Source organism: Lucilia sericata, unplaced genomic scaffold (genome assembly GCF_015586225.1).
Source record: "Lucilia sericata isolate MDLA Ls3-8-SP2 unplaced genomic scaffold, ASM1558622v1 Contig001169F_arrow, whole genome shotgun sequence".
NCBI lineage: Eukaryota > Metazoa > Arthropoda > Insecta > Diptera > Calliphoridae > Lucilia > Lucilia sericata.
This window is the reverse complement of record NW_023995138.1, coordinates 106,966-122,475: the sequence shown is the minus strand read 5'-3', so window position 1 is coordinate 122,475 and position 15,510 is coordinate 106,966. Positions and strand designations below refer to the sequence as shown.

At 30.1% G+C, this 15,510-nt stretch overlaps 1 protein-coding gene across 1 annotated transcript in view; it reads right to left on the bottom strand.

The window, feature by feature from the left end:
* Positions 1 to 15,510, bottom strand: part of LOC119610361 — a 46,558-nt gene that overhangs the window by 22,130 nt on the left and 8,918 nt on the right. Inside the window, exons 3-5 of the mRNA XM_037965531.1 lie at positions 11,971 to 12,106; positions 10,589 to 11,907; positions 10,473 to 10,532 (exon numbers count right to left, since the gene is read on the bottom strand). Of these exons, the coding sequence (XP_037821459.1) occupies positions 10,473 to 10,532; positions 10,589 to 11,907; positions 11,971 to 12,106 (1,515 nt within the window). The remainder of the gene's footprint in view (positions 1 to 10,472; positions 10,533 to 10,588; positions 11,908 to 11,970; positions 12,107 to 15,510) is intronic.

Below are 15,510 nucleotides of genomic sequence, written 5' to 3'. Positions count from 1 at the left end.
TAGTCTAGTCTATAGTCTAGTATATAGTCTAGTCTATAGGTCTAGTCTATAGTCTAGTCTATAGTCTAGTCTATAGTCTAGTCTATAGTCTAGTCTATAGTCTAGTCTATAGTCTAGTCTATAGTCTAGTCATAGTCTAGTCTATAGTCTAGTCTATAGTCTAGTCTATAGTCTAGTCTATAGTCTAGTCTATAGTCTAGTCTATAGTCTAGTCTATAGTCTAGTCTATAGTCTAGTCCTATAGTCTAGTCTATAGTCTAGTCTATAGTCTAGTCTATAGTAGTCTATAGTCTAGTCTATAGTCTAGTCTATAGTCTAGTCTATAGTCTAGTCTAGTCTAGTCTATATAGTCTAGTCTATAGTCTAGTCTATAGTCTAGTCTATAGTCTAGTCTATAGTCTAGTCTATAGTCTAGTCTATAGTCTAGTCTATAGTCTAGTCTATAGTCTAGTCTATAGTCTAGTCTATAGTCTAGTCTATAGTCTAGTCTATAGTCTAGTCTATAGTCTAGTCTATAGTCTAGTCTATAGTCTAGTCTATAGTCTAGTCTATCTAGTATAGTCTAGTCTATAGTCTAGGCTATAGTCTAGTCTATAGTCTAGTCTATAGTCTAGTCTATAGTCTAGTCTATAGTCTAGTCTATAGTCTAGTCTATAGTCTTGTCTATAGTCTAGTCTATAGTCTAGTCTCTAGTCTAGTCTAGTCTAGTCTATAGTCTAGACTATTGTCTAGTCTATAGTCTAGTCTATAGTCTATAGTCTAGTCTATAGTCTAGTCTATAGTCTAGTCTATAGTCTAGTCTATAGTCTAGTCTAGTCTATAGTCTAATCTATAGTATAATCTATAGTCTAGTCTATAGTTTAGTCTATAGTCTAGTCTATAGTCTAGTCTATAGTCTAGTCTAGTCAAGTCTATAGTCTATTCTGTAGTATAGTCTCTAATTAATTAAATTTGCTAAAGCATGATTGAATTGCTATTAAATTCGACTAGATTCTAAAAATAAATAAATATTTAAATTGAAATTGTATTTTCAGCCTTAATACTAATTTTGCTAAAGCCAACCAATTGCAATTGTTTATTATTATTTTTATTATTTTTGTTGGTTTTTATTTAATAATTCTATGAATGGTCAACATAGATTTAATGTTCAATAGGTGCAGACAGACCAAAATAGACAACAGATGTAGAACAAATAAAATTCGCATGAAACGATGACAAATAGAGCGAAAATATAGGTTTATTTGATGAATGTACTTTAGGTTAACAAATGTTGTGGATTATTGTAATTTGAAATTATTTTTTTTTTTAAATCAAATAAAATAAAATAAATCTCTACAATTAAAAACATTATAAACAATTGTAGTGCACACAACTAAACAAAGTATGAACATAACTATGCAAATGACCTCAATAACAGTTTTTGGATATTTAACAAAATAATTAAATACTTTTAATTATTTTTTACAATTTGGAGTATTTTTTTTTAATTATTTTTAAAAGAAAATTTATAGCTGACAAATAAATAACTCAAATACACAGAGTTGTTGTTGTTAGGAGTTAATTAAATATAATTATTTCACAGGTGTTAAATAGTGATGACTGCTTCAATTCAGTTTAAATGAAAATTATGTTGAAAACAACTAAAAATAAAATAATGATGAAACTCTAGGAATAACCAGGAACTCAAGTGTAACATTCAAAACCCTATAATTATTAAAATAAACTAATACTATGAATTGTCTAAAACAAAAAATCTAAACAAGAATGACATAATCTTTAGAATCCACCAACATATGCTCAAAACAAAACACCTTTATTATGAAAATATTATAAACTCCTCTCCGACCACCACAAATTAAAAACTCATCAAAAGCAGTTCAGAAAACTTCTTCAAATTAGTTCCAGTAAACTTAATTAAAAAGCTAAACAAGAAGAAAAATAACATTTATTATATTTTTCTATTTGAATGTGTTTTTTTTGTATTAGTGTTGAAAATTAGGCGTAAAAACACTCTGTCGCTGATTCACAAGAACAAAGTATTTCCGTTTTCTCAAAAAGTTCATTGATCTACATGGCTAGTGGGTACTTGTAGTTATAATTCTAAAGGTTTTTTCCTATTTAATTAATAACAGAAAAAAACTTAGCAAAAAACAAAAGAATTCTATTGAAAATGTGATGATTTTAATAAAATTCTAAAGATTTTCGCTCTCTAGCAGAGTTATTACCACCGGTCTATTTAAGTTATTAAGTTGTTCAAAAAATTATTTTATTTATAGAATCTTTGTTCGTGCTAGTGGAACTAATTTAAGAAAAATATCTAAAAAGTGATATATGTCGCACCATTGCGAGTGAATTATGACTAATCTTGTCTATACTAATCGAAAGTCTAGTCTAAAGTCTAGTCGAATGTCTAATCTAAAGTCTACTATAATGTCTAGTCTAATGGCTAGTTTAAAGTCTGGTCTAAAGTCCAGTCTATAGTGTAGTTTATAGTCCAGTCTAAATCTAATCTAATGTCTAATAAGTCTAATGTCCAGTCTAAAATCTAGCCTATAGTCTATTCCAAAGTCAAGTCTAAAGTCTAGTCTAATGTCTAGTCTAAAGTCTAGTCTAATGTCTAGTCTAAGTCTAGTCTAATGTCTAGTCTAAAGTCTAGTCTAAAGTCTAGTCTAATGTCTAGTCTAAAGTCTAGTCTAAAGTCTAGTATAGTCTAAAGTCTAGTCTAGTCTAAAGTCTAGTCTAAAGTCTAGTCTAAAGTCTAGTCTAAAGTCTAGTCTAAAGTCTAGTCTAAAGTCTAGTCTAAAGTCTAGTCTAAAGTCTAGTCTAAAGTCTAGTCTAAAGTCTAGTCTAAAGTCTAGTCTAAAGTCTAGTCTAAAGTCTAGTCTAAAGTCTAGTCTAAAGTCTAGTCTAAAGTCTAGTCTAAAGTCTAGTCTAAAGTCTAGTCTAAAGTCTAGTCTAAAGTCTAGTCTAAAGTCTAGTCTAAAGTCTAGTCTATAGTCTAGTCTAAAGTCTAGTCTAAAGTCTAGTCTAAAGTCTAGTCTAAAGTCTAGTCTAAAGTCTAGTCTAAAGTCTAGTCTAAAGTCTAGTCTAAAGTTTAGTCTAAAGTCTAGTCTAAAGTCTAGTCCAAAGTCTAGTCTAAAGTTTAGTCTAAAGTCTAGTCTAAAGTCTAGTCTAAAGTATAGTCTATAGTCTAGTCTAAAGTCTAGTCTAAAGTCTTGTCTAAAGTCTAATCTAAAGTCTAGTCTAATATCTAGTTTAAAGTCTAATCTAGAGTCAAATCTAAAGTCTAGTCTAAAGTCTAGTCTAAAGTCTAGTCTAAAGTCTAGTCTAAAGTCTAGTCTAAAGTCTAGTATAAAGTATAGTCTATAGTCTAGTCTAAAGTCTAGTCTAAAGTCTAGTCTAAAGTCTAGTCTAAAGTCTAGTCTAGTCTAAAGTCTAGTCTAGTCTAAAGTCTAGTCTAAAGTCTAGTCTAAAGTCTAGTCTAAAGTCTAGTCTAAAGTCTAGTCTAAAGTCTAGTCTAAAGTCTAGTCTAAAGTCTAGTCTAAAGTATAGTCTATAGTCTAGTCTAAAGTCTAGTCTAAAGTCTAGTCTAAAGTCTAGTCTAAAGTCTAGTCTAAAGTATAGTCTATAGTCTAGTCTAAAGTCTAGTCTAAAGTCTAGTCTTAAGTCTAGTCTTAAGTCTAGTCTATAGTCTAGTCTAAAGTCTAGTCTAAAGTCTAGTCTAAAGTCTAGTCTAAAGTCTAGTCTAAAGTCTAGTCTAAAGTCTAGTCTAAAGTCTAGTCTAAAGTCTAGTCTAAAGTCTAGTCTAAAGTCTAGTCTAAAGTCTAGTCTAAATTATAGTCTATAGTCTAGTCTAAAGTCTAGTCTAAAGTCTAGTATAAAGTCTAGTCTAAAGTCTAATCTAAAGTCTAGTCTAATATCTAGTCTAAAGTCTAGTATAATGTCTAGTCTAAAGTCTAGTCTAAAGTCTAGTCTAAGTCTACTCTAAAGTCTAGTCTAAAGTACAATCTAAAGTCTAGTCTAGTCTAAAGACGAGTCTAAAGTCTAGTCAAAAGTCGAGGTCTAAAGTCGAGTCTAAAGTCTAGTCTAAAGTCTAGTCTAAAGTCTAGTCTAAAGTCTAGTCTAAAGTCTAGTCTAAAGTCCAGTCTAAAGTGTAGTCTATAGTGTAGCCTATAGTCTACTCTATATTCCATTCTATAATCTAGTCAATAGTCTAGTCAAATGTATAGTCTAATGTCTAGTCTTAAGTCTAGTAAAAGTCTTGTCCTAAGTCTAGTCTAGTGTAGTCTAAAGTCTATTCTAATGTCAAATCTAAAGTCAAGTCCAGAGTCTAGTCTAATGTCTAGTCTACAGTGTAATAATCTAGTTTTGAAAATTTTCTCCAAGTGGGAGTAAAGTATTAGTTTCGAGAATTAACTTCGAGGTGGAGTAACATTTTTGTTCAGAAAATTCGTACTAATTGGTGGAAATGGACATAAAAGCTGATAAAACCGATGTGTGAAAGCTTAATTATTACAGGGTTTTTTTTAGTTATGATACGTATTTATAAAAGCTTTGTTTCGGTCATCACAATTCAAAATACTTCACGATTCTTAACTTACGCAATAAGTTCTTTTCAAACAGTTTTTTGCTAACAAAACATTGCCTTGTTAATTGTATGTTAATTTCTGTTAACAATTCTTTTTCTTCAACTACAAAATAGTAACTTCTGTAACGGCCAAAGCCGTCATCATCATTACCAAGTGTACAAGATGATTATGTTGAGAGGCAGTTAGTTTTTGTTTCAATGTTGTTGCTTTTGCTGTTGTTTTTGCTGTGGTGGCGTCTTTTATTAAAACATAACCTTTACATGGACGTTGGTTGTTAACATTAAAACGGAAATGCTAAACAAAACAAAAGCTGAAGATGTTGGTAAGTTGATGGTGATGATGATGTAGCAGGGTTTGTTAATGCCACCTTGATGTATGATTCTTGTTAGATTGTTTATCTCTTTTGGGTTTTTATTTGTTTGGATTTTTGTGTAAATCTTGTGTTTTTGTTGTAGTTAGATGCAAAAGTAAAACTATAATTTAATCCATATTTAAATTGTTAATAAATCAAAAATCAAAAAAAAAAAGTTGTGTATGTGTATGAATGTAAGTGTGTTGCATCAGTTGCATACTTGTTGCACAATTATTAATTACGTTTTGAATGCTAGTAAAAATGTTGATATATGTTTGGCATTAACTATTGATGGTTGAGGGTATGTGATGTTCTCTTGATGCGGATATTTGAGTATTTCATAATCTTTCTTCTGATTTGAAGTTTCTTTATCAGATGTTATCAAAATAATTCAAAATAGACTTGTCTGTCTTTTCTGACGACTAACTAACTAACGAACGAACGAACGAACTAACTAACTAACTAACTAACTAACTAACTAACTAACTAACTAACTAAATAACTAACTAACTAACTAACTAACTAACTAACTAACTAACTAACTAACTAACTAACTAACTAACTAACTAACTAACTACTACTAACTAACTAACTAACTAACTAACTAACTAACTAACTAACTAACTAACTAACTAACTAACTAACTAACTAACTAACTACTAACTAACTAACTAACTAACTAACTAACTAACTAACTAACTAACTAACTAACTAACTACTAACTAACTAACTAACTAACTAACTAACTAACTAACTAACTAACTAACTAACTAACTAACTAACTAACTAACTAACTAACTAACTAACTACTAACTAACTAACTAACTAACTACTAACTAACTACTAACTAACTAACTAACTAACTAACTAACTAACTAACTAACTAACTAACTAACTAACTACTAACTAACTAACTAACTACTAACTAACTAACTAACTAACTAACTAACTAACTAACTAACTAACTAACTAACTAACTAACTAACTAACTACTAACTAACTACTAACTAACTAACTAACTAACTAACTAACTAACTAACTAACTAACTACTAACTAACTAACTAACTAACTAACTAACTAACTAACTAACTAACTAACTAACTAACTAACTAACTAACTAACTAACTAACTAACTAACTAACTAACTAACTAACTAACTAACTAACTAACTAACTAACTAACTAACTAACTAACTAACTAACTACTAACTAACTAACTAACTAACTAACTAACTAACTAACTAACTAACTAACTACTAACTAACTAACTAACTAACTAACTAACTAACTAACTAACTAACTAACTAACTAACTAACTAACTAACTAACTAACTAACTAACTAACTAACTAACTACACTAACTAACTAACTAACTAACTAACTAACTAACTAACTAACTAACTAACTAACTAACTAACTAACTAACTAACTAACTACTAACTAACTAACTAACTAACTAACTAACTAACTAACTAACTAACTAACTAACTAACTAACTAACTAACTAACTAACTAACTACTACTAACTAACTACTAACTAACTAACTAACTACTAACTACTAACTAACTAACTAACTAACTACTAACTAACTAACTAACTAACTACTAACTAACTAACTAACTACTACTAACTAACTAACTAACTAACTAACTAACTAACTAACTAACTAACTAACTAACTACTACTAACTAACTAACTAACTAACTACTACTAACTAACTAACTAACTAACTAACTAACTACTAACTACTACTAACTAACTAACTAACTAACTACTAACTAACTAACTAACTAACTAACTAACTAACTAACTAACTAACTAACTAACTAACTACTAACTAACTAACTAACTAACTAACTAACTAACTAACTAACTAACTAACTAACTAACTAACTAACTAACTACTAACTAACTAACTAACTAACTAACTAACTAACTAACTAACTACTAACTAACTAACTAACTAACTAACTAACTACTAACTAACTAACTACTAACTAACTAACTAACTAACTAACTACTAACTAACTAACTAACTAACTAACTAACTAACTAACTAACTAACTACTAACTAACTAACTAACTAACTAACTAACTAACTACTAACTAACTACTACTAACTAACTAACTAACTACTAACTAACTAACTAACTAACTAACTAACTAACTACTAACTAACTAACTAACTACTAACTAACTAACTAACTAACTAACTAACTAACTACTAACTAACTAACTAACTAACTAACTAACTAACTAACTAACTAACTAACTAACTAACTAACTAACTAACTAACTAACTAACTAACTAACTAACTAACTAACTAACTAACTAACTAACTAACTAACTAACTAACTAACTAACTAACTAACTAACTAACTAACTAACTAACTAACTAACTAACTACTAACTAACTAACTAACTAACTAACTAACTAACTAACTACTAACTAACTAACTAACTAACTAACTAACTAACTACTAACTAACTAACTAACTAACTAACTAACTAACTACTACTAACTAACTAACTAACTAACTAACTAACTAACTAACTAACTAACTAACTAACTAACTAACTAACTAACTAACTAACTAACTAACTACTAACTAACTAACTACTAACTAACTACTAACTAACTAACTAACTAACTAACTAACTAACTAACTAACTAACTAACTAACTAACTAACTAACTAACTAACTAACTAACTAACTAACTAACTAACTAACTAACTAACTAACTAACTAACTAACTAACTAACTAACTAACTAACTAACTAACTAACTAACTAACTAACTAACTAACTAACTAACTAACTAACTAACTAACTAACTACTAACTAACTAACTAACTAACTAACTAACTACTACTAACTAACTAACTAACTAACTAACTAACTAACTAACTAACTAACTAACTAACTAACTAACTAACTAACTACTAACTAACTAACTAACTAACTAACTAACTAACTAACTAACTAACTAACTAACTAACTAACTAACTAACTAACTAACTAACTACTAACTAACTAACTAACTAACTAACTAACTAACTAACTAACTACTAACTAACTAACTAACTAACTAACTAACTAACTAACTAACTAACTAACTACTAACTAACTAACTAACTAACTAACACTAACTACTAACTAACTAACTAACTAACTAACTAACTAACTAACTAACTAACTAACTACTAACTACTACTAACTACTACTAACTAGCTAACTAGCTAACTAGCTAACTAGCTAACTAGCTAACTAGCTAACTAACTAACTACTAACTAGCTAACTAACTAACTAACTAACTACTAACTAACTAACTAACTAACTACTAACTAACTACTACTAACTAACTAACTAACTAACTAACTACTAACTAACTAACTAACTAACTAACTAACTAACTAACTAACTAACTAACTAACTAACTAACTAACTACTAACTAACTAACTAACTAACTAACTAACTACTAACTAACTAACTAACTAACTAACTAACTAACTAAACTAACTACTAACTAACTAACTAACTAACTAACTAACTAACTAACTAACTAACTACTACTAACTAACTAACTAACTAACTAACTAACTAACTAACTAACTAACTAACTAACTAACTAACTAACTAACTAACTAACTAACTAACTAACTACTAACTAACTAACTAACTAACTAACTAACTAACTACTAACTAACTAACTAACTAACTAACTAACTAACTAACTAACTAACTAACTAACTAACTAACTAACTAACTAACTACTAACTAACTAACTAACTAACTAACTAACTAACTAACTAACTAACTAACTAACTAACTAACTAACTAACTAACTAACTAACTAACTACTAACTAACTAACTAACTAACTAACTAACTAACTAACTAACTAACTAACTAACTAACTAACTAACTAACTAACTAACTAACTAACTAACTAACTAACTAACTAACTAACTAACTAACTAACTAACTAACTAACTAACTAACTAACTAACTACTAACTACTAACTAACTAACTAACTAACTAACTAACTAACTAACTAACTAACTAACTAACTAACTACTAACTAACTAACTAACTAACTAACTAACTAACTAACTAACTAACTAACTAGCTACTAGCTAACTAACTAACTACTAACTACTAACTAACTACTACTACTAACTAACTAACTACTAACTAACTAACTAACTAACTAACTAACTACTACTAACTAACTAACTATACTAACTAACTAACTAACTAACTAACTAACTAACTAACTAACTACTAACTAACTAACTAACTACTAACTAACTAACTAACTAACTAACTAACTAACTAACTAACTAACTAACTACTAACTAACTAACTAACTAACTACTAACTAACTAACTAACTAACTAACTAACTAACTACTAACTAACTAACTAACTAACTAACTACAACTAACTAACTAACTAAACTAACTACTAACTAACCTAACTAACTAACTAACTAACTAACTAACTAACTAACTAACTAACTTAACTAACAACAACTACTAACTACTAACTAACAACTAACTAACTAACTACTAACTAACTCCGAAGCTAACTAACTAACTAACTAACTAACTAACTAACTAACTAACTAACTACTAACTAACTAACTAACTAACTAACTAACTAACTAACCAATTAACTAACTACCACCTAACTAACTAACTAAACAACTAACTAACTAACTAACTAACTAACTAACTAACTAACTAAATAACTAACTAACTACTACTAACTAACTAACTAACTAACTAACTAACTAACAACTAACTACCTAATACTAACTACTAAATAACTAACTAAATTAACGAACTACAACAACTAACTAACTAACTAACTAACTAACTAACAACTAACTAACTACTAACTAACTAACAACTAACTAAAACTAACTAACTAACTAACTACTACTAACTAACTAACTAACTAACTAACTAACTAACTAACTAACTAACTACTAACTAACTAAACTAACTAACTACAACTAACTAACTAACTAACTAACTAAACTAAATAACTAACTAACGACAGTCTCTAACACAGACTAACAACATTACAACTAATTAACTAACACGTTAACTGGTAAAGTCATTTGTAGTCCGGTTCCAATTAAAGTTACTACGATTTGGAGTAAATGTTTCATTAGAAAATCTTACTCCGATTCGGATTAAGACACAAGTTTTCGTTGAGAAAGAAATTGACTTTTTTTTTATTGTAAAGTTTTTGTTAAGAAATGTTAACCCATTCGGAGTCATAATATTGACTGTGATTTTGAGAGGCAAGCTCTTATGTGTAGAGTAGTTAGTCGAGTCCATGCGATTTTAGCAGTGGTTTGATCATACATATGTATATGTAATTTTGATGATATTTGATGATCGATTTTTCCAGCTTTTACTAAATACCGAAAGCCAAAATTTGTACAGCTTAAAGCTCTTTAATGTTTTTCTAACAATCCCAAATTATTAGGTAAATAATATTTTAAGCAAACTCACCTCTCATGGGACCACGATTATAATCTGGACGTTCATTATCTTCATAGGAACCAGGACGTTCTAAAAGTGAAAATATTTGATTATTAGCGTTATAATTCCGAAAATATAACACTTACTCTTATTGCCCGTTAAATAATCATCTGGATTAAAGTAGGTGTTGATATGTTTATTATCATTGTAACCCGGTGCACCTGGACGTGTAGCAGCAGTGCCATTTCTACGCATATAGTTATTATCAAAAGTATTGCCGCCACCGGGACCATAAGTAGAAGGTCTGGCTGTACCTTCGGGAGCATCAGGTCTATTAGTAAAATCCATATAGTCCCCAGGACGCTGAGGTGAAGGTCTGGGTGGACCATAGGGCGAAGGAGAGCTGTGAGAGTTTTCCGGTCTTGGTTCATAAGGAGGTGAAGAGCTAGTTGGCCTGGCGCCATAAGGTGGTTCGTTATTAGGCCTAGGACCATAAGGAGGAGGTGGATCATTATTAGCAGGTCTATTGCCATAAGAAGGTGCTGAACTTTGGCCATTATCCGGTCGGGGATAGTTAGAGGAAGAGGGGGAAGTACTATCATAACCCGAAGGCCTCAAAGGATCTCTATCTCTGTTGTCATTATCATAGCTAGAAAGACGATTAGGATCTCGGTGATTGTTGTCATAACCAGAAGGTCTAGCAGGATCTCTATTTATATTTGTGGGCCTTTGGGAATTAGAAGAATATCCTGAATCTTGAGGTCTCATGGTGGCAGGATTGTACGATTCAGGTTGGCCATAGCTATAACCATTACCATAACCCAAACCAAAGATGGGTTTGGGAGGACCATTGTAATTTGTAGGAGCTGAGGGTCTTACACTGCTGTCATACGAAGTAGGGCGATAACGATCTTCCACCTCTTGAGCATTAGCGGCATAACCACCTGGTATATAAACTTCCTGATTAGGTGCTGGATAATTGGGTTCATAAAGGGTGGGATATTTATATAAAGGATAAATATCTTGTGAAAAATACAAACGATCTCCATTAGAGGCGGGAGTGGAGGGTAAATTTTGTGTACTGGGCTCATAGGTGGTGGGTGGCCCTTGTGTAAAAATAGTGGTGGGATCACCATAACTAGCAGTAGGTGAGGCATAACGAGTTGTCTCCTCTTCTAAAGTAGTCATTACTGAAGGGCTAGGCTCGACCAGTAAAATGGGTGTACCCTCAGAGGGTCTACTAGGCAGTAAAACTGGAGTAGTGGGCGCCAAACTTGTACCATAACCATCAGTTTGTTCCAAATGATCTGATTGATCTTGCAAACTATTATCGCTTAAATCAAAACAATTTGTTTTTCTAGCATATAAATCAAAATCTGGATCAAATATCACACCACTGGGACGTGAACCCAATTTATATTTCTCCTTCGACAGCTGACAAGTGCCATTTCCGCGTCGATGCACTCTATTGAAATACACAGTTAAGTAATCATTATTAGCTAATCATTCCAATTGTGCAGTAACTTACCCAAATGAAATCGATTGACATTTGTCACCCTCTTGCAAACATCTATCTTTGCACATGCGCAACGAATTGGTGTCTTCAGTTTTAAATGTCTTCTCGAACGGTATCATGGCCTCCAATGCTACACGTTCAAAACAATCTGCAATGAAAAGACAATAAATGTTGAAATATTTTGCTATTTTTAAAGAAATTAAAAGTGTTTAAATAGTTTCTTTTTTTCTTAAAGTTATTGTCCATAATAAAGGAAATTATGCAATTGCTAAAAAGGTCATTTAAGAAATTGACTTCACTTAAATAGTATTATGTACTATTGTTAATAAAATTAAATTGTTTATGCCATTAAGGGCTGGTTTACTTTGTGTAACAGGTTACAACTGTTGTAGTTATAGTTTAAACAATTTAGAGAGTTTCATTATAATTATTATTAACAATATATAAAAAGTACTTTTTGTATTAATTAATAATTTAAAGTTTTTCTCAGAACATTTTAAACAATTCATAATTTTTCGACTGAATTTTTGGTCAAATAGGTTCATTAGGGAGAGCATTTTGCAATCCTCTTCATATAACGATAATAATAAGAGCATCAGGATGATTTTCGGAAGATAGCCTTGAATGGGGACTTGCGTCCGATTAATAATAGGTAAAAAAAGTGTTCGTTGACTTCCTCTTAATAAAATGAATGAATAAAATGATTTTCTGTAAGAGGTGTTTTATGAAGGGTAGGGTCAATTGTGGACCGATCCTGATGTCCGTATCAACGGAGAATTTTGTTTATAAAAAACTTGTTTGTCAAATTTCATCACTCTACATCAATTTTTAAGCCGATTATAAAGTAATTTTCGGAAAGAGTGGTTTTATGAGAGGTTAGGGTGAATTATGGACCGTTCTTGATGAAATTTGATTAATAGAATTTTGTTTAAATTAAATTTGTTTGTCAAATTTCATCATTCTAGTTGAATTTCTAAGCCGATTATAAACTATAAAGTAATTTTCTGAAAGCGACCTTATATGGGTACTGAGGTCAAACCGATTTTCACAATATTCAATACCAAGCAAATAGCATCTATACGATATATTTGTGTACATTTTCAGCTCTCTAATGTTTTCAACAAATAGAAATTTCATCATTCTAGTTGAATTTCTAAGCCGATTATAAACTATAAAGTAATTTTCTGAAAGCGACTTTATATGGATACTGTGTTCAAACCGATTTGGTCTATTATTAATACCAAGTAAATATTTGGCTAAATTTTCAGTTTTCTAATGTTTTCAACAGACAGATGGACAGTCGGACATGGCTAGATCCTCTTTGAATCTAATAATAACCCAGAATATACATAGATATATACTTTGGTGGGTTTGCAATCATTATTTCGATATGTTTTTGAGCTCTTTAAGGGAGTAAATCTAATTTTCCGAAACTATAAAGTATATATATTCCGAGTACTTATAGATAACGGAATCGATTAAGCTATGTCCGTTTGTCTGTATGTTTGTTGAAATCAATTTTCTGAAGACTCCTGATATCTTTAGGACCTAACTCTTTAAGAATTCTTTCAGACATTCTTTGAAGAAAATCGGTCAGAAATAAGGGTGTTATGACCAAAAATTCTAGACAACCTATGAACATTTCTCCCAAATATGACATTTTTGGGCATGCTTTGACAAAAAGGAAAAACAACAACAACATATAGCTTCATTAGGTAAATGTTGTTAGGTTTGTAACTTTGGTCCAAAGGACTATTTTTTGGTACTTTTTCGTTCTTTAACTGATATTTTATGAGTTTTCTATAATATTGAACTTAAAACATGAAATAAAGCATGAAGAGCCCGTTGTAAATGAGAATCTATAAGAGGGGACTTTTTGGTAGTTTTTCGTTCTCCAAAAGGTACTTTTTGAGTTTGCCATAATATTGAACATATAAACATTATATTAAAAATTTTGCGTCAGATTGAAAGCTGTGTTCTTCAAATGGTAACTTTTTTATTTTCTTTTGGGATGAATTGTTTGGTACTATTTTTTGTTCAACTGGTACTTTTTGAAACGTTTGTAATATTGAACATAGAAACGATAGACTAGTCCAAAGAGTAGTCAATAGTAAAGACTAATCAATAGACTAACACATAGACTTGTCAATAGACTAGCTCATACACATGTTAATAGACTAGGGCATAGAATAATGAATAGACTAGTCCATAGACTAGTTAATAGATTAGTCCAAAGACTAGTCAATAAACTATTCCAAGACTAGATCAAAGACTAGTTAATAGACTAGACTAGTCAATAGACTGGTCTAAAGGTTAGTCAATAGACTAGTCAATAGACTAGACTCAAAACTATACTAGTCAATAGACTAGACTCAAAACTAGTAAATGGTCAGTAAACTAGTTCAAAGACTAGTCAATAGAGTAGACCAAAGACTAGTCAATGAACTAGTACAAATACTAGACCAAAGACTAGTTAATAGACTAGTCCAAAAACTAGACAATAGATTAGTACGTAGACTAATCAATAGTCTCAGTCATAGACCAGTTCATAGACAAGTCCATAGACTAGTGGATGGAATAATCAAACGAGTAGTCAATAGACTAGTATGTGCTCTAGTCTGAAGATAGCCATTTGAGTTCAGATTCTTTTTAACAACAATTGTTGCAATGTTGACAACGTTGCGTTGTCAATTATTTTCTCAACTAGGGAGTTTTTAGAGGATCTACGGCTGATCTCGATCTGATTTTCGTTATTATCTCAATCAAAACCTTATAACGCGTTATTTAATTTAACTTAACCTCTAAACTGGGTGGTTAAGCTTACCACAAATCTTTGTTTACCACATGTAATTATTATTCAAATTTAGACCTTGTTAATCTAAAGTAAAGTAAAAACACATTTTGCTAACTGTTTGGTAAATATGTAAGTTAAATTTTAACTAACACCCACCTAAACTAATTTAAATTTACATATAATTAACTTTTTAGGGTACATTATGTATAATGTGAACAGTACATATCTGTAAATCGGTGTAAAAAAATCTGTAGAATCATGTAAATATAAATGAATGCTAGTTAAGTTGAGAAAATAAAGAAGAAGTCATGAAGTCATTAACACGGTAACGAAAAATTAACATATGTAGAGAAGAAAATGATAACAATTAATGTTTATGAAAATCAGAGATGGAAATTTTAGTATATTGCTTAAAAACTATTTGCCGTAGAAGTGTTTTTCGTTTCAAAGTTTAGACAGAACTTTAGTTATTAAACCTTTTTAGTTTATTTTAAACATAAAGACACTTTAATGATTATAGTGCTGCACTTAAAGGGTTAAGAAACAACATATATTTCCGCATTTGACTAAAACGTTCCAAATCGGTTCATATTACTTTATGCACACAGAGCTAAACCTTACAATGAGTAAACTGAACATTTATCTATTCATCTTCTTATTGTAAGTGTCCAGCCCTGATATGTAAACAACAGACAACAACACTAGTTCTAATACAAATGCTACAATTACAAACAATAATTTCTGGTGCATGACGTTTA